Raw genomic sequence first — 24,945 nt, 5'->3', positions numbered from 1 at the left:
AATTCAATTCATAAATTGTCCAATGTCAACAGGATCTTAAATTACCCCTCTGAAAAGCCCTCTGGCAAACTTTTCAATGTCCGATCAATATAAATAGGATTTTCACCTCGGAAATTTTTAATAAGTAGTTTTAATACAAGTACACAATCCTATAGCTGAAAAAATAAAATTGCTCCCATTTGGGAATATTCTAAAATCTTTCATGTAAAGGATGATTATTGTGGCATCTGAGTGGCTCAGTTGGTTAAGCATCTGACTTAGGCTCAGGTCATGTTCTCACAGTCTGTGAATTCGAGCCCCACATTGGGCTCCGTGATGACAGCTCACAACCTGGAGCCTGCTTCAGATTCTGTCTCTCTCTCTCTCTCTTTCTCAAAAATAAACATTTTAAAAACATTTAAACATGATTATTGAGTCCCAATAACTTGCCAGTTTAACCAACATCTGTTGCATATTCTCTGTATTTGACCTGAACTATTTCATGTAATTCTCACACCTTTTCAGTGAGATAGGTATATACCTGCAAACAAATAAATGCAATACAGTGGGGGAGTAACTATACTTGACATTTATCTATCTATCTATTTAATTTTTTAAAGTTTATTTTTGAAAGACACAGAGACAAGAGTGGGGGAGGGGGAGAGAGAAAGAAAGAGACAGAGGGAGAGAGGGAGAGAGAAAATCCCAACCGGGCTCCGCGCTGCCAGCTGCAGAGCCCGACATGGGGCTCGAACCCACAAACTGTGAGATTGTGACCTGAGCTGAAACCTCTGAGTCAGATGCTCAACGGAACTGAGCTACCCAGATGCCCCTATAATTGACATTTATAAAATTGCTATGAACGCATAAGAAAAGAAGCACTTAAGTTTGTCTGAGAGAGTTAGATGAGGCTTCATAGAGAGGGTAGCATTTAAGCTGAAGTCTGAATGATGGCTGAGGATAGCCATGCATGCACACTGACGAGAAGCCCTATTATTACCAGTACAAAGGCATTATGACTTGAGTAACCAACTGGTATTTCAACATTGTAATGGAGTATAAAATGTAAAGGGTGGGGGGTGGGGGAAGGTAGGAAGGATGATGACTAGGAAGAGGCCAGCAGCTGGCCATGGGCTAGATAATGGAATGGTCTAGTATGGCACGCAAGGGAATTTCTATCTGAAGAATTTTGAGGATCATATTTTTATGTTAAAAAGATAAAAAGATTACTTCGGACAAATGGGATAAGAATAAAAGAAGAGAAACCATATTATACTCCTATAAGTAAAAGTTGATGGTAACCCAAACTAAGTAAAGGCTACTAGGGTCTTAAAGAGAAACAGATTCAAGAAATACTTAGCAAGAAGAATGCACAAGGCTGGCGATTGACTGTAAGACAGATGAAAGAGAGAAATCTTGGATATCTCCCAGATTTTTTGGCTTGAGTGACTGAGTGGACAAAAATCATGATAGGTTGGTTTTAAATATGATGAACCAGAGAAGCCCATGGAAGATCTTGCCGGAAATAGCCATTTGCCAGTTAGATATTCCAGGTGTGAAACTGAGCAGAGGCATTTGGATTTGAGAAAGACCAGCCCATAAGGAGGACTTGAAGCCATGACTGGATGAAAAACTACCTTTGAAAAACTAGCTGGGATGCAGAGATAAAGGAAAATAGGGTAGGCTTTTATGGGATACTGATGTTTAAGGGGCTGTTATAGGATGGGGATTTGACAAACTGGATTGAAAAGAAAGAGATATATACTGTGACTTTGAGCTTGTAAAGAGTGAAAATGCTGAATTAAGAGGCAGTCATAAGATAAAGTGAATGCATTCACCAGACTGAATTCTACACAATCATTACACGTAAGGACCCACTAACTTTCATATTTGTGTAACTGGAATATACCTTGGCCTCTACGACCTTGTCTTTCCCCTGAGTCTTGCCCAGAAACCCATCAGAATCAAAAGAGAAGGATGGGACTGAAGGAAAATAATGTCAAAAGGATTGGAGACTATTTTTTTGAACTGAAATTTTCTTAGGAAGTTGGATGTAGAATTATAACATTGCACATTACAGAGCAAAACTTCTAAAAAAAAAAACCCTCTCTTTCTCAAGTTCTATTAGCAGCTGTCACCTCTATGTCTTCTCTCTTTTCCCCCCCATAACAACTCCTTCTGACCCCCGGTTCCTACTGTCCTACTTCATGGGCAGGAATCTCTCCCAGGGCTCTGAGCTTCTTCATTTTGCATCCACATCTATCGCTCTATTCATTACAGGAAAAAAAGGACATTTCTTGGCACCAACTTCAGAAGTCCCAGAAAGGAATGACAAGGACTATAAACAACAAATTTTAATTTTTTCCCCAGACACATATTTTTGTGTATAAAGTCATTTTGTTATAAAACAGAGACATATATACCTCTTTGGTTTCATGCTATTCTTATATTTTAGAACTTATTCAACTTGCAAATAAATGTTCAGGACTCAGCTATTGAAATCAAACAAAGATTAAATAGATGATATGCATCTTAGACATAAATACATTTTTCTGCAAAGGGATATTTATAAAATACACTTTCATGAAAAATTAGAGACAAATGCACCAGATACATATTTGGTCTTAACTGTTCAGCTTTTCACAATATGCACCACAGGAATGATATAGTTTTATAGGACAAATGCATAATTTTGAACTCTCCAAACTTCATCAAATGTAATAAAGTCCAAGTACCATCTGGCAATTTGTAATTTCCTTGGGGTTCTTTTATGTATAGCCATCTGAGTCAAAGTAATAATAAACATTCACTTATTAGTAGTGTATTACCTTAGAATAATGAGTTCACAGAAATGATATTTGGACTAAATAAAAACCCATATTCACAAATCAAATTCCCTAGTGATTCTGATACCACTAGATGTAAAAGGAAAACCCAAGAATCTGCATTTTTAACCAGTACAGTTGACTCTAATTCATGGCTACGAGAATCATCTGTAATGCCTAGTAATTCCCAGGCACCAGTGCACGCTTACTAAACCAGAAACTCTGACAATGTTCCAATAGCCAGAGAATTCACATCCTTGTAAGAGTTTTTGTGATTCTTCTGATCAGGTAGGGATGGAAATCACTCCATTAGTGTAGATTTCTAATAGCAGGTTATGGCTATAATGCATTGTTACTCAGACTCCTTATCACATTATAATAGTCTAGCTTAGCTAAAATCAAGCAACTCTGAATGATTTATTGTAATTCCAGGCACTACTCTGAAATTTTTTCCGACTAAATTAATTTGTTTTCTTCTTCCAAATAATGTAATTTAGATATATGAAAAGATAATATTTCAACTGCATTTTAATTTAACTGTCATAAAAATCCTATAATGTGGGTCATGAAAAATTGTCATCCTACAGATGAGACTATGGACACCTAGAGATGAAGTGACTTAAACACATTTCCACTGCCACTAAGAAATTGAGTCTTGCTTCTAGTCTACTGCAAAAGTGTTCCTATCATTCGGTAAGCTTCCTGCCACCTAGCAAGTATTCTGTTGTGGTTGTTGCGTATATTAATTAATTTGATACACACAACACTATAAGGTAAGGGAAAAGTATGGGCTTTGGGGTCACACAGATCTGTTTTTCTAATCCTCATGTTGCTGAATCCAGACTCTGTGTACTGTGAGCAATTCTCATTTTCCTCATTTTAAAAATTAGAGATAATACTATCAATCTTGTAGGGAGGTTGAGAAGATTAAATAATATACAGTGTGTCTAAGCATTCAGGATAGTGCTCGATGTAGGGTAAATGCTCAGTGAATAATAGCTTTTATTTTTCTTTCTGCTTCCTTCTCTCCTTCCATCCTGCCTTATTTTGGGTCTAGTGTGTTTCCAGTACAGCATTCTGCCCTTTTAGTAGCTTGTTCCTCATTTCTAATATGGAAGGTTCATACTATGGTCTTCTAGTATTGGACCCATCCTTACTTAGTCTAAGTACACTAGGCTAGACTTTGAGCCACTTGTTGCACAACATTTCCCCAAGGCTCCTCTTGCTTGTCGAACTCCAGAGTTAATGGATCTTTGACTCAAAAATGATCTGTCAGGGTACTGGGCTGGGATTTGGAAGATCCAAATTCTAGACTGGGCCCAACCACTGTCAGGCAAGTTGTCAAATCTTACTGGGTTTCAGTTGTAAAATCAGGACGTGATCATATGACCAAAATTTTCCTCCTACTCTAAAATGCTAGGATTCTAAACTATTTTTAAACTTGTCATCTAAAAATGGCTGTTCTTCATTTCTTATTTTAGGTATGAGTTTAAAATAAATGTTCTGAATTACTGGGCGTTGTTGTATTGGCTTCCATGATGTCTCACTGCCTACACATTTCTTTTAAACTTATTCCTAAGCTCTATCATCGTATCTTAAAAACTTAATAGAAGAGCTCATGGCAATATATCATATCCCTGATATTCCATTAAGAATAACTACAAAGTAGGCCAGCTGGGTGGCTCAGTCGGTTAAGCATCTGACTCTTGATTTCAGCTTAGGTCATGAACTCATGGTTCATAAGTTCAAGCGCTGAGTCAGGCTCCATGCTGACAGCATGGAGTCTGCTTTGGATTCTTGAACTCTCCTCTCTCTCTGCCCCTCTCTCTCTCTGTACCCCACTCTCAGAATACATAAATTAATTTAAACAAAAATAGTTACAGAGTATTAGCCCATCTCATCCAGGGATAGGATATTTGACATGAATGTCTGTCAATAGGGCTCATGTTTAGCAACACCTATCCAATTCTGACCTGAAGTATAACTTCAAACTCTGAGTTTGAAATCTACCCCAGAGGAGCTGGGAGCCTGATCAAATGGCAGAATGGGTGTCTTCAACATGGCAGTTTTTATTATATACAAGTAGTGCAACGACAAGTGGTAACTGCTACACGTGACTCCCAGGACCAATCACAATATACACACAAAGATGGGGGTGAAGGCTATGGCTGGAACAATCTTTCAGGGTGATGATCAGTTACTAATCATTCCATGGCACCTGAAAACAATGATGCATCCATTGAAAAAATACAATTTGAAGGAGTTATATCTTGCTGCCTCCATGTGGCTTTGAAAAATTATTGCTCATGTGCAACAATATAGGATTTATATTTTCCCAGTTTTTAATCATGTTCTAGCTCTCTTTTAAAAAAAGTACCTTGGAGACTGAAGCATTTAAATTGGGATAAAACTTGAATGTCTCTATTTTCCACTTGCTTAACCAAATCTTATAATTCCTTCAAGCACCATTCTTCTCACATTATCCTTAAAGACTTGACTGATCTCACCTACTCACAATAATCCCTCATAGAACTTACCGCCTGTTTCAAAACTGTGATCTACATCATATGTTAACCAGACTATTAGTTTCATTTCACGTGAATGTGTTTATCACTCCAGTGCCCATGACTGGACCCTAAAATGTGTTTGCCTGGTAACCCCAGTGCTTCCAGCTTATCTGTTACCTTCTGCACAATTTTCTTGATACTATAGGTCACCTGCTAAGACATGTTCTCTGGCACCTCCTGCACACTGCCCACTTGGCTGGACTCTCCCATGCTGCATGGACATGTCTTGCTGTAAGATGTCTGTCTGTTATTTGGAAGCTAGTTATTGGGACTATTAATAAATATATTGAGATTCCCCTCCACGATTGTCCTTGAATATTCTGTCATCCCACTAGATCAGGTGATGCCAGAAGTACAAAATGGTGACAGTAAATAAAAGGGAGATTCAACCTCTTAGGCACATATCGTGAAGACAGTAGGCATTTATGGTTAATCCAGGAGTTACTTCAATTATAAGGCCTTAGTCCATGTCATCATTTGGGACAGAAATTGTCATTACTGTGTTTTAAGGTAGGTGTGTAACCTTTGAATAAGAAAAATGAAGACGTAAAATGATTGTGAAAAGGAGTTTAAAATACTTTGAAAGAAGTTCTATAATGTATTCCCAAAGCTGAAGGACATGTTAAAACTGGTGGTCAGACATTTAAACAACCCTTTCTTTCTAAGCAGCCTATAAACAAAATCAGTCAGACCAACTTGTCCGGAAAAATATATGCCAACTTGTCAAAACACCATAGCTATTTAATTAAATCGGTTCATGCTTGTTGCTCTGCCCTATGTTCTAAAGTGATTGATTCCATTTTCAACAGCTATGACCTCAAAATAAGTGCCCTACTGAAGTCAGGTTATTGGAGTTTTAAAATAAAGTCTACCAAAATTCATGATGTCTTTTTTTAAACTAGTCAACCTATTTCTGAGAACCATATACAAAACAGAAAACAAACACATTTTTAGAGGTTAAAAAGTGAAATCTTTGTAGAATGCAATTTTCATAATTATTTTTTAAGTGCATTAGGAATTACTTTTCAGGAAGTATCATTTTCTTTACGTGTTTTTCAAACTAGACCAAAGAGTCCTTTTCAACACTTAACTGAGCAATTTGTTCAGATTTTTATTTGGATATTTAATTACAGTAAAATCATAATTCAATGAAAATGACCTAATTTAATATTATTGATAGCTCATTCTCCTGATGTTGGTAAACATTTTGCTTCTTGAAAAATCTCATGTTATTTGGCTTTTCTGAAATAATGCTGTGATCATTCATTTATTTATTCTTTCATTCAGCAAATACTTATGGTAAAACTGCAGTGCATTGAACATGAGCTAGCTGTGGGAATGAAAAAATTGAAAAAACATACCTCCTCTCCTTGAGGAACCCACATGTTAGAGTAAGTATGTAGATACATAGGTATGAAGGTATTAGGTAGGTATATAGATGAATTACAAGAGAAGTGCTGATAACATGTATCAACAGTGTGAAGATTCACCAAAATATAACCTTTGAATCTTTCATCTTCTCTTTAAAAGCCTCTCTTCTAGAAGAATCCTTTCATCTCCTTGAAGCACATAAAGCGATACTGCATATGTAATATGTTTTATATTATGAATCTACTTACATACATAAATCAAAGATATACCCACACAGAAGGTGAAGAGAGAAGCCTTCTAGAGGAGAGGATGATAAGAGAAGAGTTCAAGGCGAAACCTTTCTATAATTAACCATAAATTCCCAGAAATTTATCTTCTCATAGCTTCCTCTGCCTCCTGGGCACTTTGTTCAGCAGATGCTATCTTGATGCTAGACTACATTGATCCGTTGTGAAACTTGACAGTTTTTAATATTCCCTACACTAATCCCCTAGAGTTCATATATAAAGCATTCAGAAAGGACAGAGAATGCATGGAAACTTAACACACATATAACTTAATCAGTCTCCTGGTCATTACCACTGCTTCATCCCATCCACCTCCACCCACCATCCACACTGGAGATTTCACTGGCTTCTCAAGTCATCCCCACCTATACCCATCTTTCTGGCTCCAAACCTCTCCTCCTCCTCCCCATAGCCCCTCCCTACTCTCTTAATTTCCTCCTTTTCTTCCTCTCACTTCCTTCTTTCATTCTCTCTCTTCCTGTCTAGTTAAAAGTACAGAATGTTCTTTATCTTATAAAGAGGAAGCTCCTTTATTTTAAAGTCTTCATACCAACAACTAGATCCTAGGATGGCAGGAAGATAAATTTTTAAAGTGGTAGATGTAGGAACGTTTGCTTTTACCTGAATAATTCTTCTAAAACGGTTTCTTGAAATGCCTTTATTTTCTACTCATATTTATTCTATTAAATTATGAATTCCTTTGTAACTACAAATGCCTGTAGACTGTGTCATTGATCTTTGATTCCTTTCTCACTGTCCTGTGTCTCTAGCACCTGATATGGTGTACACAGGGAATGAATTTGTAAATGTTTTCTTTTGTTACATTATTTATCACTAAGGTATTTTTCCAACCGTTTATATGTAGTGAAATGAGTCCTACGACCAAGTTAATCAACATATCCATTACTTCACATAGTTTATTTTTTAAATGAGAATGCTTGAAATGTACTCTCTTAGCAAATTGCAAGTATACAAAAGTGTTTTTAATATAGTCACCATGTTATACATTACATCCTCAGAACTTATTCATCTTAAAACTGGAAGTTTGTGCCCTTTTACCAACCTCTTCCTATTTTTCTCAACACCTGGCAACCAGCATTCTACTCTCGGTTCTATGAATTTGGCTTTTTATTTGTTTAATTTGGGTATAGTGATGCACAATGTTACCTGACTTTCAGGTCCACAACATAGTGATTCAACAAGTCTATGTTGTATTAAGCTTATCATAAGTGTGGCTAATCATCTGTCACCATACAATGTTATTACATATTATCGACTATATTACCTATGCTGTATTTTTTATTCCTGTGACTTATTTGTTCTGTAACTGGAAGACTGTATCTTCCCACTCCCCTTCACCCATTTTTCCCATTGCCACCCCCTCCTTTCTGACAACCATCAGTTTGTTCTCTGTATTTATAGAACTAATTCTACTTTTTCAGGTTTTTTCCTTTTCCTTCCCTTTGTTTTTGTTTCTTAGATTCCACATTCCACATTAATGAAATCATATGGTATTTGTCTTTCTTTTTCTGACTTATTTCACTAACATAATACCCTCTAGGTCTATTCATGATGTTGCAAATGGCAAGATCTCATCCTTTTTCAGAACTGAGTAATATTCTGTATTCACACTTCACCTTCTTTATCTATTGATCTATCAGTGGATACTTGGGGTGTTCCATATCATGCCTATTGTAAATAATGGGTGCAATAAACACAGAAGTAGACTACCTTTTCAAATTAGCATTTTCCTTTTCTTTGGGTAAATACCTTGTGGGGGAATTATTGGATTATATGGGATTTCTATTTTTAATTTCAATAATCATCAGGGAAATGCATATCAAAACCAATAAAATATCACCTTACCAACTGTCAGAATAGCTAGAATAAAAAAGATAAGAAATAACAAGTGTTTGTGAGGATGTGGAGAAAAGGAATCCTCAGACACTGTTGGTGGGAATGTAATTGGTACAACTACTGTGGAAGACAGTATGGAAGTTCCTCAAAAAATAAAAAATAGAATTCACAAATGTTTTCTGAACTAATGGATCAAAACTAAGTTCTTAAAAAAAAAAAAAAAAGAGGTTAGAGTGGGAGAGAGCCAAAGCATAAGAGACTCTTAAAAACTGAGAGCAAACTGAGGGTTGATGGGGGGTGGGTAGGGAGGGGAGGGTGGGTGATGGGTATTGAGTAAGGGCACCTTTGGGAGGAGCACTGGGTGTTGTATGGAAACCAATTTGACAATAAATTCATATATTTAAAAAAAAAACTAAGTTCTTACTGTGATGATTAGGACACTACTCTCAGCTGGAGAAAATTTCCTGTCCATTGTTTTCCTTTTTCAAATTCTTGCTGCCTGCCCTTCTACTCTCATCTCTTTTTGGAGTTTGTCTTACTATCCTGTCTATACTGACATCTCTCTTTCTCTTCTCTGTTTTGGGCAGGTGGACTCCTCGGACACTTTTTTTTCTTTGATTACTCTACAATACATTATATTTTTAACTCTTAATATCTACCTATATCTTTTCTTCAATCTAACAAGAGATGAATGGTGGACACAATTGCAAATTAATACTTATGCAATGAACTACAGGAATATAAAAGCCAAATGGCAAAATTATAAATATTAAACAGATTTTGAGATAATATTTCCTCAGAGAAGTGTTTTTTACGTCTCATGTTCTGTAGAATGTGTGATTTATATGAGTCGCATGTTATATTATATGACATCTGTTTATACCTAGTTCTAGCGACTTTACTAGAACTGCAGAAAGATGTGATACATCAAATGGTTTTGACAATAAATGTAGAAAATCGTATTTAATAAACATTCATAAAAATAATTATACTTTCTCTACAAGTTTTCAGAATTGACCTACTAACTTTGTTAAGATAAAATCTTTAGCAGTAATGTCATATTCTAAGGGTTTCTTTTCTTTTTATTTTTGTTACCAAACATTAAAATATCTTTGATAGTGGGAAGCTGAATTTTCTACTATTAGAAAAGTCTAGGGTCAATTGCTTTAAAATCACTTAAATAAGTCAATGAGAGAAAAATCTTCTAATGAAATTATTCCCTCCATTTCCACTAATTTTGCTACTTTTCTATTTTTCTTTTGTCTGAAATATATGATCTAGAATGAAATAGATCACAGTTTAGTTGGCTATGGATTTGTAGGATATTTGTATTATATATTTTTAAATGCCTTGAATATATACATCTTCTGGGGGCTCTGTTTATTTTACCACTTGTACTAGTCCTGAAACTTTAACATGATGCTCCCAAAGGGGGGGCAGAGTTTGCGGAGACTCAGTGCTGAAATGTCACTTCTTTATCCTCATCAAGCAGTTATTACTCTGGGCATACTGCTGCCCATGTAAGGCTCTGTGTTAGGGAGACTCCAGGGACAAATAGTTATAAGCTATGGTTCCTGCTCCATAGAGCAGGAAAACAGTGAAATGGTGATTTGTGTCCAGGGGAAAAGTGCTGCAGGAGTTCCAAGGAGGAAAGTGATTACATGGTTTTCATGAGGGGGAATTGGAATGGTCCTCAGCAGTAGGGTCTAGATGACCAAAGCAGGAGGAGACACATCTGGGGAGAAAAAGAGGCTTACAGACACCCTGGAATGAGTGTGCTGTGGTCAAGGGCCAAACAATAAGCCCTTTGGTCTGAGGTGGATCTACAGCATAGGATGGTCTGGGGTAGATCTACAGCATAGAATACATGTGAGAAAACACAACAGGGCCAGATGGTGAAGGGCACTGGGAGCATGCTCTTGGAGTCCTGACTTTATACTTGGACAATGAGGTATCACTTTGGCTGAGAAGAGGCATGTACAACATGACGTTCCAGACTGGAAGTTTATGAGCCTGAGCCGCATAGAGTGTGTGGGACAAGGGGACATGTGGAAGCAGAAGTTTGCATAGGAGATTATTTTACAATAGTATACAGGAGACTCAGGACTGAATACAAGCAGAGAAATGATAAGGAAGGATTCGGCCACAAAAGACATAGCAAAGGAGAAATCAACGGGACTGGCTCACTGACTCAGTACTAGGGGAGAGAGAAAAGGAGTTAAGGGCCCTAACTCTTGGGTCTCTTTCTGGACTTTCCTTCATATTAGACATCAATTAATTTAGCTTTTGAGGCCCAGCATCTCCCTGTTTTTCTGTGGAACTGCCTTGCCCCCAGTCACTTCACTGATGGGTGCAGGACAATCCAGTCCTTACAATCCTTTCCCCAGGAATCTAGAATTACACCTGACAACTAGAGTGGTCTCCTTCTGAGGTATTTGCTGTGGCCATTTCCTTCCATATGAACTGGGAAGCTGAGAAAGCTTCTCTGTAGTAAGAAAAGAGAAGGAAACTGAAGGGAAAAATTAAAAAAGATGAGAGATGGAGGAAAAAAGCTAGGTCTGGGCTCCCTGGTGCACTTTAGTCTCTGCTTTCATGTGTCCCTAAAATGTAACCGCATCCGTCCTCTCTAATTCTGTACAGCATCCTTATAACACAGTATTATATCCCCCCACTTTGATTAAGCTAGCTTGGCAGGCTTATTGTTACTTGTAGCCAAAATCATCCAAACTGATAGATTCCTCAGCACAAACTCTTCATTGTCGGTCAATTGGTGCTCTGGCTACTCTCTGAACACTTCAGCGCTTTACTGACTCCACATTTTCATACCATTTCCTTCATCTAGAATGCTTGCCCCTTCCTAATTCCTGCTGACTCTACCTGTATAAATCCTTACTATCCTTTCTTTCTTCCTTCTCTCCTTATTAAGTACTTTTTGAGTGATTCCATAGTATCTATAAATTGTAATGTTATATTTTTCCACTTCAAGTCCCTGATTTTCGTGACCTCATTGGAAGAGTAACTAAAAAGATACAAAGAGGGTAGAAAGTGATGGATAGTAGGACAAAAATCAGGAAATTTATGCTCTCACATATACAAATTTAAACAATCCAAAGGACAGTGGTCTATTTGCTTACTAATACCTTTGGCTATAAAATGGGTTCAAAGAGGTAGGCCATTTGGCCAAAGCAGGTATTTTAGATGAGGAAGTATATCATTCAGGAGTATCAGATGAAAGAAGACAAAAACAGCCTCTGAGGGGCACCTGGGTGGCTCAGTGAGCTAAACAACCAACTCTTGATTTCAGTTCAGGTCATGATCTCATGGTTCTTGGGATCAAGCCCCATGTCAGGCTCTGTGATGACAGTGTAGAGCCTGCTTGGGATTCTCTCTCTCTCCCTTTCTCTCTCCCCCACTCATGTGTACTCTCTCAAAATAAATAAACATTCAAAAAAAAAAACAGCCTCTGAGGACACCTGGGTGGCTCAGTTGGTTAAAGCGTCTGACTTTGGCTCAGGTCATGACTTCATGTTCATGGGTTCGAGCCCTGCATCGGACTGTGTGCTGACACTTCAGAGCCTGGAACCTGCTTCCAATTCTGTGTCTCCCTCTCTCTCTGCCCCTCCCTTGTTCAAACTCTGTCTCTGTCTCTGGCTCTCTCTAAAAATAGTAAACATTAAAAAAAAAAGTCTCTGAACAAGTAATGCAAAATACACTATTTAGTGCTACAAATTTGATTTTATAAATATCCAGAGGAGGTCCTACAGCAAATAAGAGACTGATATGGAACCCACCAATGCTTTCTTACTTTTCTCCACTATGCTAAACATCCCACAGGAAATAAAGAAGAAATACATCAATTTTTAGATGAGACAAACAGTCCACTTTATATAATTTTTTAAATCAATAACATATTTTAAACTGTTATCCATTAAAATAGAAATATATTCCAGGAACCATCTTGAACCTAATGCCTGGGCCTATATTGTGAAGCAACAGCAACAATAAACTGTTATTCTCTTTTAAGACACTACAGAATATTGCTTATTAAAGGCTTCTTTTTGCCTCTAAAATGAGAAAACCAATCTTCTATCTTGTGAAATCTCACATAAATCTGGCACACAGTGGCGTTTACCTTCCCTTCAGCAATTGTGCCTTTGTTCTGGTAACTTACAATGTCTCAGGAGGGGGAAAATCCAAAATTGCTTATAAAATCAGTATGAACAATGGGCAGCAAATGGATGGACACTTAATGAGCAAGATAAAGTGCAAGAAATAGTTAATGTTCTTTCGGCCTCATTCAAAGGAACATTCCTAAGACCCCAAAGCACTCACAGCAGAAGAGTTACATGAGTAGCACCGGTTAGCGCAATGCTATTGTACAAACAATGTGTTGCTGAGCAGGGGCAGAAATATTGTTTACATGAAAATGGAATGATCTCTAGTGAGTACTGAAGAAAGTGATAATTTCCATAACCAGGAAAAGCATTTTTACATCATTCCATTTCAACCGCTATAAAACCCTGAGTTGCTTTGGCAATTGCTTATCCCTGCTTTGCTGGCTTTATATCATCCTCATCTCTGCAGCTTTTCATTTACTAAATGACAGGGTTTTTTTGTTGTTGCTTTGCCTTACTTTTTTCCTTGAAATCTTGGCAGAAAAACACCACCATGCTGTATGGTTTCTCAGGGTCCACCTTCCAATGTTCATACAACTGAATTTTTGGTGCTACTTTCACAAAAGCCCAGTTGGCTTATCCTCCCAGTAAAACTGCTGAAACTATGATCAGAAAAGCTCCCCCCAATAGCAACTGTAAACTAAGCACTTCTCTACCTTTATGGAGCCTTTCATTCTACATACAGTGTTTGTTATACTGAGAACAAAGCACAGAGCTGTTTCAGTGAGAGAAGGGAAATAAAAAAACACTTACCTGCATTACAATGAGGAGGTCAAAGACCAAGATGAAAGAAGCCAGAATGCTCGGGAAACTTCATCACTGGGCAAAAATCCCCGATTCAGCTTGTCCCAGCTGATCCAGTCAGTTGTAATGACAAGTACAACCACAGAAGTGAGAGTAAACAGAACCGTCCTGCAAGAAACAAGATACTCATTAAAGAACGTTGGACATAATAATATAGACAGTGAAGAGTGTGTGTTATCTGTGCTTTATTAAAGTCTATCCTTTGCCAAGTACCCTTTGCCAAGGCATATTCACCAAAATGAAGATGAACAAAGAAGTAAATTAAGTGCTTTCTTTCAAAAGCAATTAGAAAAAGGTATGATAGCATCTACCCAAATTTTCCCTTAAGAACATTAAGGTAATGATTATAGAATAAATAATTAACAACAAACCATTACAAATGGCCTTGCTAGTACAATATATGTCCAACAAGAACACTGGTGTGTACCTCTCATTACATGTACATCATTTACTGACAGTAATAGACATGCACAGGTAAGAGCAGAAGGCAGACGGAAATGGGCAAAACCCAGCCTTGGATTTTATTACGTTCTACAAAGAGAGGATGATGCGTGTCCCAATCCCATCCATGCCCCGGTCCGTAGGGGCTGGAGCTCCATGGAAGAACCACCTCTAACACACGAACTGGTAGCCACTTCTCATAGGGCGTGTTTCATAGATGCTTGTGGCCTAGTGACCTGGTCCTAGTTGCATCCTCCGTTTTGATTGCCCATTCCTTGTATAAGATACTAGGGACGTGAGCTTATTTCTTATCTTTGGTGGCCCTGTGAAATCTTGCATAAATTGTATTGATGGAATTCAATGAATTTTTCTTGGAATTATAACAATTAACAATTAAGGTTTTAAAAAGAATCAAGAGTACTTAAATTAGTCTTTAATATTGACATTCAAATTAAATCTGAAATATGGGCAGCAAAAATTTAATATGCCCGAGAATTATCTGTAATGTAGTTAAACCTCTGCTTTCAGAGCTATATTGGTATCTGGATATTGTTCTGAATTGTAAAAAGGAGTCTATGGCCATACCACCCTAAACACACCTTATTTTGTCTGAATTATAAAAACAAAAATGAAAAAAAAAAAACAATTACTTTGAAAATAATCAATCTAAAGAAAGAAAAAAAAGAAGAAACAAGAAAATAAAAAAGAAAAAAAGAATGGAAGAAAATACACGGAGGTAAATTAACCTTAGAAGAATACCTACCCATTTTGATAATTAACAAACTTGTTTTTGCCCTCTGATGTTTGATAATAATTGATACAAAAAAACCCACACAATAATATGGACCATCCTAAAATTCTCTTTTCAACTGAACAAAGCACAAATTTCTAAATTTAAATACTGGGTTTGCTTTTTACAACCTCTTATTTGTAATATTTGATATAATGAATATCAAATAAATAATTTGATATAATGAATATAATGAACCCTTCCTTAGATTTCTCCCTCCGTATGAATAAAAAAAGATATATTTAAAACGTTTTTGAAAAATAAAAATGTCTAATAAAATTATTTTATTAAAATTGCAAACTGTCAAAGAATTTGACTCATGATCTCTAAAATATAAATTACAGATTGTCTCTACTACCATTTAGAATATTTGATCATTTGTAGAAATTCAAATGGATTAATTAAGAATAGGAGGAATCCTAAATAACTATTACAATTCAAGAGAAATGAAATAGCAAATATTATACAGTCTAACATAAGAATAATGGGATTTTAAACAAATTTTTCTCCAGGTTAAATCAGTTTGTGGTTTTTGATTTTGTTTTTTTCTCTTAGGCAAGTAAAAAGTCTATATATTTAATGCAATAAGAAATCCCTGGATGGCATATTAGTCCAACAATATCACTCAAAACAAAGCTCCTTTTATCTTCCTTCTCCTCTATCTTTAATATGACTTTCATCCTTATTATGGTGAGATGGTTTCTCTATCACCAGACATTTCATCCAGTCAGGCATTAAGACAGGAGTAAATGCCCAAAAGACATTCCAGTGGATCTGCTTCTTTCTTTTTTTAATGCCAGTATAGTTAATATACAGGGTTATATTAGCTTTAGGTGCACATTATGTTGTTCAACAATTGTATACACTATTCAGTGCTCATAATAAGTGTACCCTTAATCACCTATTTCACCCTTCCCTCACCCATCTCCCCTTTGGTAACCATCAATTTGTTCTCTATAGTTAAGAGCCTGCTTTTTTGGTTTGTGACTTTTTTACTTTTTCTTTATTTGTTTTATTTCTCAAATTCTACATGAGTGAAATCATATGGTGTTAGTCTTTCTGACTTATTTCACATAGCATCATACCCTCTGGATCTATACATGTTGCTAATGGCAAGATTTCATTCCTTCTTAAGGCTGAGTAATGTTCCATTGTATATATATGCCACCTCTTCTTTATCCATTCACCAATCAGTGAACACTTGGGCTGCTTCCATGATTTGACTATTGTAAATAATGCTGCAATAAACATAAAGGTGCATATATCTTTTTGAATTAGTGGTTTTATATTCTTTGTGTAAATACCCAGTAATAAAATTACTGGATCATATACATGGTAATTCTATTTTTAATTTTTTTGAGGAAGGTCTATACTGTTTTCCACATTGGCTGCAACAGTTTGCATTCCCACCAAAAGTACAAGAGGGTTCCGTTTTCCCCAACCCTTCCCAACATTTATTGTTTCTTGAGTTTGTGATTCTAGCCATTCTGACAGGTGTGAGGTGATATCTCATTGTAGTTTTGATTTACATTTCACTGATGATTAGTGATGTTGAGCATCTTTTCATGTGTCTATTGGCCAGCTATATGTCTTTGGAGAAATATCCATTCATGACTTCTGCCCAGTTTTTAATTAGATTATTTGGGTGTTGAGTTTTACCAGTTCTTTGTATTTTTGGATACTAACTTTTTAAAAATTTTGTAATGTTTATTTATATAGTTTTGAAAGAGAGATTGAGAGGACAGGTTGGGGAGGGACAAAGAGAGAGAGGGAGATACAGAATCTGAAGCAGGCTTCAGGCTCTCAGCAGTCAGCACAGAACTGGACACGGGTTGGAACCCAGAAACCATGAGATCATGACTTGAGCCAAAGTCGGACACTTAACCAACTGAGTCACCCAGGTACACCAGGATATTAACCTTTTATTAGACATGTCATTTGCAAATATCTTCTTCCATTCAGTAGGTTGTCTTTCAGTTTTTTGATTGTTTCCTTTGCTGTGCAGAAACTTTATATTTTGATGTAGTCCCAATAGTTTATTTTTGCTTTTATTTCCCTTGCTTCAGGAGACATACCTAGAAAAATGTTGCTACAATTGATGCCAAGAAGTTACTGCCTATGCTCTCTTCTAGGATTTTTATGGTTTCAAGTCTCACATGTAGGTCTTTAATCCATTTTGAGTTTATTTTGTGTACGGGTGTATGGTGTAAGAACGTGATCCAGTTTCATTTTTGTTTTTGCATGTAGCTGTCCAATTTTCCCAACACCATTTGTTGAAGAGATTATCTTTTTCCCATTGCATGCCTTCTTCTTTCTTCAAGATTAATTGACCACATAATTTTGGGTTTGTTTCTGAGCTGTCTCTTCTGTTTCCTTGATTTATGTGTCTAATTTTGTGCCAGTACCATACCATTTTGATCACTAAAGCTTTGTAGTGTATCTTGATATCTCGGATTGTGATAGTTCAGTTTTTCTTCCTTTTCAAGACTGCTTTGGCTACTTGAGGTTTTATGGTTCCATACAAATTTCAGGATTATTTTTTCTAGTTCTGTGAAAAATACTGTTAGTATTTTGACAGGGATTGCATTAAATCTGTAGATTGCTTTGGATAGCATGGCCATTTTAAAAATATTTGTTTTTCCAATCCATGAGCATAGAATATCTATTTTTTGTGTGCTCTTCAATTTCATTTATCAGTGTTTTGTATTTTTCAGAGTACAAGTCTTTCACTTCCTTGATTAAGTTTATTCCTAGGCATTTTATTTTTTGGTGCAATTGTAAATGAGATTTTCTTAATTTCCTTTTTGTTTCTTTATTAATAGTGTATAAAAATACAACAGATTTCTGTATATTGATTTTGTATCCTGAAAACTTACTGAATTCATTTATTAGTTCTAGTAGTGATTTGGTGGAGTCATTAAGGTTTTCTATATATAGTATCAGTCATCTGCAAATAGTGAAAGTTTTATTTCTTCCTTACCACTATGGATGCCTTTTATTTCTTTTTCTTATCTGATTGCCGTGGCTAGGCTTCCTATGTTGAATAAAAGTGATGAAGTGAACATCCTTGTCTTGCTCTTGATCTTAGGTGAAAAGCTCTCAGTTTTTCCACACTGAGTTATGATGTTAGCTGTGGGTTTTTCATATATGGCTTTATTATGTTGAGATATGTTCTCTCTAAATCTACTTTGATAGTTTTATCATGAAAGGATGTTGTACTTTGTCTAATGTTTTTTTTCACCTAATGATAATATGGTGTAGCATGTTGATTTGTTAATATTAAACAACACTTGCATCCCAGGAGTAAATTCCACCTGATCATGGTGAATGATTTTTTAAATATATTGTTGGTTTTGTTTGCTATATTTTTGCATCTGTATTTATCAGAGATATCAGAGATATCTCTGTCTGTCTCTCTCTTTTTTTAAGAGTCTGGCTAAAGGTTTATCAATTTTGTTGATCTTTTCAAAAAGCCAGATCCTGGACTCACTGATATGTTCTATTGTTTTTTTTAGTTTCTATTTTGTATATTCTGCTCTAACATTATTATGTCCTTCCTTGACTGATTTTGGATTTTGTTTGTTCTCCTGCTGTAGCTCCTTTAAGTGTTGGTTAGGTCATTATTTGAAATTTTCTTGCTTCTTGAGGTAGGCCTGTATTGCTATAAACTTCCCTCTTAGAACCACTTTTGCTTAATCCCAAAGATTTGGACTATTATGTTTTAATTTTATTTGTCTCCATGTATTTTTGATTTCCTCTTTGATTTCTTGGTTGACCCATTCATTGTTTAGTACCATGTTATGTAGCCTTCATGTATTTGTGCTCTATCTAGGTTTGTATGTGTGTGTGTGTGTGTGTGTGTGTGTGTGTGTGTGTGGTTGATTTCTAGTTTTATAACATTGTGGTCAGATGCATGGTATACTTTGATCTTTCTGAATTTGTTGAGACTTGATTTGTGTCTTAACATGTAGTCTATTCTGGAGAATGATCAGTGTGCACATGAAAATAATGTACATTATCCTATTTTGGAATGGAATGTTCTGACTATATCTGTTAAATCCATTTAGTACAAAATATCAGTTAAGGCCATTGTTTTCTTACTGATTTTCTTCTTGGATGATCTTTCTATTGATGGAAGTGGGTGTTGAAGTCTCCTAGTATTTTGTATTACTACTGAGTAGTTCCTTTTTGTTTGTTAGTAACAACATAATTTTATGTATTTCGGTGCTTTCGTATTGGGTGTATAAATATTTATAATTGTTATATCTTTTGTTGCGTTGTTCCCTTTATTATTATATAGTGTCCTTTTTGTCCTCCCATTACAGTCTTTGTTTTTTAGTATATTTTGTCCCATATAAGTATTGCTATCCTGGTTTTCTTTTCACTTTCATTTGCATAATAAATCCTTTCCCTCTATTCATTTTCAATCTGTATGTGCCTTTAGGTCTGAAATGAGTCTCTTGTAGGCAGCCTATAGATACGTCTTGCTTTTTTATCCATTCTCTCACCCTTTGTCTTCTGTTTAGAAAATGTAGGCCATTTACATTCAAAGTAATTATTAATAGGTATGTACTTATTGCCATTTTGTTACTTGTTTTATGGTTGTTTTTATAGTTCTTCTCTGTTCCTTCTTTCTCATGTTCTCTCACAGTTTCTGGCTTTCTCTGGTGATATACTTAGATTCCTTTCTCTTCATTTTTGCATATCTATTATTGTTGTTTTAGTCTGTGGTTACCATTAGGTTTGTATATGACATCTTATGCATATAGCTGTCTATATTAAGTTGATGGTCACTTAAGTTTGTCTCATTCTTTACTCCTTTCCCATCCACGTTTTATGTATATGGTGTCATATTTTACATCCTTTATTTGTGAATCCCTTGATCATTTTATAGATATACTTAATGGTTTTGTGCTTCCTACTTTCTTAATCCTATTTGTGGTCTTTCTTTTTGACTCTTTGAGTCTGTTTAGTATTTTTGTAGAACAAGTTTAGTGGTCACGAATTCCTTCAACTTTTTTTGTCTGCAAAATTCTTCATCTCTCCTTCTATTCTGAATGATACTTTTGTTGGATAGACTATTTCTTCATTGCAAGTTTTCTCTTTCACACTTTTAAATACATCATGTCACTCCCTTCTGTCCTGCAAAGTTTCTATTGAACATCTGCTGATAGCCTTATGGGGTCTCCTTTATATGTAACTTTTTGTTTCTCCTACTGCTTTTTAAAATTCTCTCTTTATCACTACTTTTTGCCAGTTTAATTACAACTTATCTTGGTAGGACCACCTTGGGTTGATTCTTTTGGGGGCTCTCTGTACCTCCTAGATTTAGATATGTTTCCTTCCCCAAATTCAGGAAATTTTCAGCTATTATCTCTTCAAATAAATTTTCTGTTTCCTCTTCTCTCTCTTCTTCTAGGTTCCTTACAATGCAAATGTTATTATGCTTTATGGTGTCATTGAGTTCCAGAATCCTATTTTCATTTTTCATTATTATTTTTTGTCTCTCCTGTTAAGCTTGACTGATTTTCATTTATTCTGTCCTCCAAGTTACTGATACATTCTTCTGTTTCCTCTAGTTTACTATTTATCTACGTAGTTAGTGTATTTTTTATTTCAGTTACTTAGTCCTTCACCTTTGATTGGTTCTTTTTGATGTTTTCTGTATCTTTGTTGAGGATCTCAATGAAGTCCCTCCATCTTTTCTCAAATCCAGTGAGTATATGTATAACCATTACTTTAACTTCTCTATCAGGCATATTATTTATATGTTTTGTTTAGCTCTCTTGCTGTGATTTTGTCTCATTTTTTCATTTGAGACATATTCCTCTGTCTCCTCATTTTGTCTAACTTTCTGTGTCTGTTTCTCTGTGTTAGGAAAGTCAGCTACATCTCCTGTTCTTCAACATAGAGGCCTTATGATGAAGAGGTCCTGTAGTGTAAGGTCCCTGTTCACCAGAACCTGGTGCTTCAGGAGTATCCTCTGTGTGTATTTTGGATGAGCCATGTTTGCCTTTAGTCTGCAATGGCTCACTTTGCCTATTGTGGACAAGATTTGGTACCTGTGGCCAGTCTGGGGCTGCCTTGAGCTTAAGTTGAGTCAGACTAAGTATATGCCAGAGATGCAATAGCACTGAACTACAGGGTGCTTTCCCTCTGTTGTCCCCTGAGAAACTTTTGTTGGTGGCAGGGCCTGCAGTCAGACCAGATGTCTGCCCCTAGTCCACTGTTGGGGAAGCAGTTGGACTGTTATCTTCCCCTCTCCTTGGGGCAGGAGTAGTTCTGGCCACTGCTGGGCTGTTTGCATACTGCCAGGCTTGTGGCACTGGTTTGCATTGGCTGTGGCCAAGGGTATATTGGAGGGAGTGTGGCATGTGGTGCCAGCAAGGTCCATGCTCATCCACTGAGGGAGAGGATCTGCAGCCACCAGGGAAAAACTCCTGCCAGGCGAGCTGGGTTGGAGGGAGTAGATCCACAGAGGTGCACATGGGCAGTGTGCACTGTTAGCAAGCTAGGTGGAGAGTGTTGCTTGGTGCTATTTCCTGAAGGTGTTCTTGTATCTAGGCTGGGGGTGCCCAGGAGGGAAATGCTGTCCACTAGTTCTTCTGTTCTTAGAGGGGTCTCCAAAAGATCCCTGTCTCTCCAGAACATGCTGTGAGATTAGTAATTAATCTCCTTCCCATGCATGCCAGGTTATTCAACTGCTGCTTCTATGCTGTATCTCAGTGGGACTGTTTGTTGTGTTGTCTCTTTACAGGTGGGGACTCTGTCCTCCTGGCTCTCCCAGAGACTAGCCTGCTGATTTCTGATGTTTCAGATTTTAGCCCCCTGATTGTTAGGCCCCTCTGGTTTTCAAAGCCAAATGTTATACAAATTGTCTTCCCTGTTTGGGTCCCTGGTGCCAGGGATACTTGACAGTCTGCTCCTTTCCCTCCTCCATACTCCCTGTGCCCCTCCCTTCTGGGGACGTCATGCAGGTCCCTTTGTCCCTAGACCATGTCTCCACCTTTCCTATCCTCTTTGATATTGCCTCTTCTCTACATTTAGCTGTGGAGAGTCTGTTCTGCCAGTCTTCAGATCATTTTCTGCTTTATTTACACTGATGTGTTGTTATCTAGTTGTATGCATGGAATGAGGTGAGCTTAGGACCCTCCTACTCCATCATCTTCCCCAGAAGGCTACAGGCTAGTATTTTTAATATCATCCCTGTACTTTTTTCCCAAGAGATACCAAGATCTCCTTTTGTGGAGACAGTTGATTACATAGGAGTTCATACTCTAACATTACCTCATTGGTCTAAATATGTAAACTGGTAATGTAATGTAATGTAATGTAAAATTAAATATTCATTAAGAGGCACATTTTTAGGTGTCAAAATCTGGGAGTTTGGAATAAGTGTCTGCTGAGCTATCAGAAACCTCTTATATTTCAAGATTTACAAAGGAGTTAGTCATGCTAATAATCTCATTATGAATAAAGTCATTAAAGTTAACCATTAAAACATTTTGGTACTTGAAATTTATCATAATGCCTGTTGTGTGAGAGCTTCCTAAGTTCATCTTTTGGACGTTTGTTTTATTTGATATATTTTCAATTATCCAATATGTAATACCTGTTCTAAGAGCTTTTCATAGATGTCTTCCTGGCTTTATTAAGTAATTCTGTTTTGAGAAAGAGTATTGCTACACATATCAAGAAAAAGTTACTGGTGATACTTTATCACTCCAAAGGGAAATTAAAGGAAACATTCTGCCTAATATTTAATATTTACTACTATAAAAAGAATAAAAATGGCAATCATTAAATATGAAGGCATACAGCTCAAGACAGTTCTAAAAATAAAGTCTCAAGAGAATGGAAAAAAGAAAAAAAACAGCAGGACCAAAACACATTAATTAGTCATTCCACTTAGTCCCTTCTCTAGATAGAACTCTAGAAGCAAATGTACTGCATGTCTTTGTTTTTCTCAGCCACTTCTTATAAAATTGTTAGACTTTACCATGCTATGATAATTCAGTCAGAACACCTGTTTAAAAGAGCCATGACTCAGGTTATACAAAAACAGTCACTTTTATGTGAAACTGCTACAAAGAAAATAGTAATGGTAGCAAATTACTATTACAGTTATGTGCCACTTATAATATACCAAGCATTGGCATAAGCACTTTACACAAATTAACTTATGTAACTTATATAATTCTTACAACCCTATTGTCACCACCCCCAATTTAAGTGCAGAAGCTCACAGAAAGTTCAAATAACTTGACCTGAGTTACAGACTTTAAAAGTTACATGAAATATAACATATGAGTGATATGAGATGATTCACATCCAGGCTGACTTAGAATAGTCTGTGTGATAACCACTGTACAGATTGCCTCTCATAGGAAGCTATTGAATATTATCCTTCTGTAACTGTGTAGCAAGGATTTCATTTATTTTCCTTTTTTATTACAAGTATAATATTGGAAAATTACCATCCAGAAATACTTAACATTGAAATGTAAAACTGACACAGACTGACAAGAACTGGTAGGCAACAGTTAAAAGGAATATTTTCGTGGCAGTAAAAATGGAACCTCATAAATGCTGGCCATCAACGCAACATTCTCAGGTTTTTATTTAACCAATATGATTGAAAAGATGTTTACTCTGGACCATGATTCTTGGGGAGTTCCAGCTTCTCTTTTAAGTAGCATCCAATTAAACAATTATCTGGATTATTTCCTTTCAGGCTGTAGCCAACACCAGCAGGACATACTGGCTCATCAATTTCACTGTCTGGTTTCTGGCCACTAGTCAAATGGAAAAAAACTCATACATAATTATCAGCTTGAGTAGTTAGTCTCAATTTCATGTTTTCAGATTTCTAGTTTGTTTACTTTTCCTCAATTATTGCTAATTCCGCTTAGATTAATAAGAGTTAGAATGTGAGACCAAGAAGGGTTAACAGAGCTTTTTTTTTTTTTTTTTAAGTTTTTATTTAAATTCTGTTTAGTTAACATATTGTGTAATAGTGGTTTCAGGAGTAGAATTTAGTGATTCATTCATTACTTACCCAGTGCTCATCACAACAAGTGCCCTTCTTAATACTCCATCACCCATTTAAACCCCTTAACAGACCTTTCTAATCCAGCCATTACCAACCTCTGGGTGGGCTTGTGGGAACCACAGAATTGTTGGTAAGGAAGTGTAAGTTTGTATATGCACTAAGAATCATTGGTAAAGTGCACAAATAAAATGTTTCCAGAGAGGTTACGGGACTTGCTCCTGTCACACAGACTGCCAGTGACAGCACTATAATGAGAATCTGTGGATTCTGAAGACTCCTCCTATAGCAAACCATTTTCTCTCTTCAGCTGAAAATCTTCAGATATCCTCAAAAATGTAGTATCATCTTGATCTTATCTGGAAACTTACTCATTTTACACCTTACTCAAATATCTATTATATTTGGGGAATCAGAGAACAGAGTAGAGGCATGTAAGTAAATCCACTTAATCCTCAAATAGTGGTTAATTCATAGTCCTAACCACTTCTTTCACCATAACTTCTGGATTTTTAAAAATACTGAACTTCTATTTCAAGTAAATACATTAGGTAATATTGTTGTCCTTCTTCCATTATAACCATTTTGATATATTTATTGCATAGTCAAATAGCTTGAAAGCAGGCATTAAATGAAGACAGAGAAGAACTTACATTAGGTCCTAAGGTCTAATACACTTAGGGTTAACTATCACACAATTTCATCTTAATAAAACCAGGTAGCAGGAATGTACAGAATCTCCTAATACAAGCTGAGCCAAACAGGGGTGCCTGGGTGGCCCAGTCGTTTAAGGATCTGAC

At 36.4% G+C, this 24,945-nt stretch overlaps 1 protein-coding gene across 1 annotated transcript in view; it reads right to left on the bottom strand.

Annotated features, from left to right (window-relative positions):
• The window catches only part of TMEM117 (transmembrane protein 117), a 497,401-nt gene that overhangs the window by 71,661 nt on the left and 400,795 nt on the right, over positions 1-24,945 (bottom strand). The window contains 2 exon segments of the mRNA XM_030322378.1: positions 13,815-13,858; positions 13,861-13,973. Coding sequence (XP_030178238.1) covers positions 13,815-13,858; positions 13,861-13,973 — 157 coding nt within the window.

The sequence above is a fragment of the Lynx canadensis genome, chromosome B4, assembly GCF_007474595.2.
Source record: "Lynx canadensis isolate LIC74 chromosome B4, mLynCan4.pri.v2, whole genome shotgun sequence".
NCBI classification, from domain to species: Eukaryota; Metazoa; Chordata; class Mammalia; order Carnivora; family Felidae; genus Lynx; species Lynx canadensis.
The sequence above is the reverse complement of the archived record's forward strand: the minus strand, read 5'-3'. Positions and strand labels throughout refer to the sequence as shown.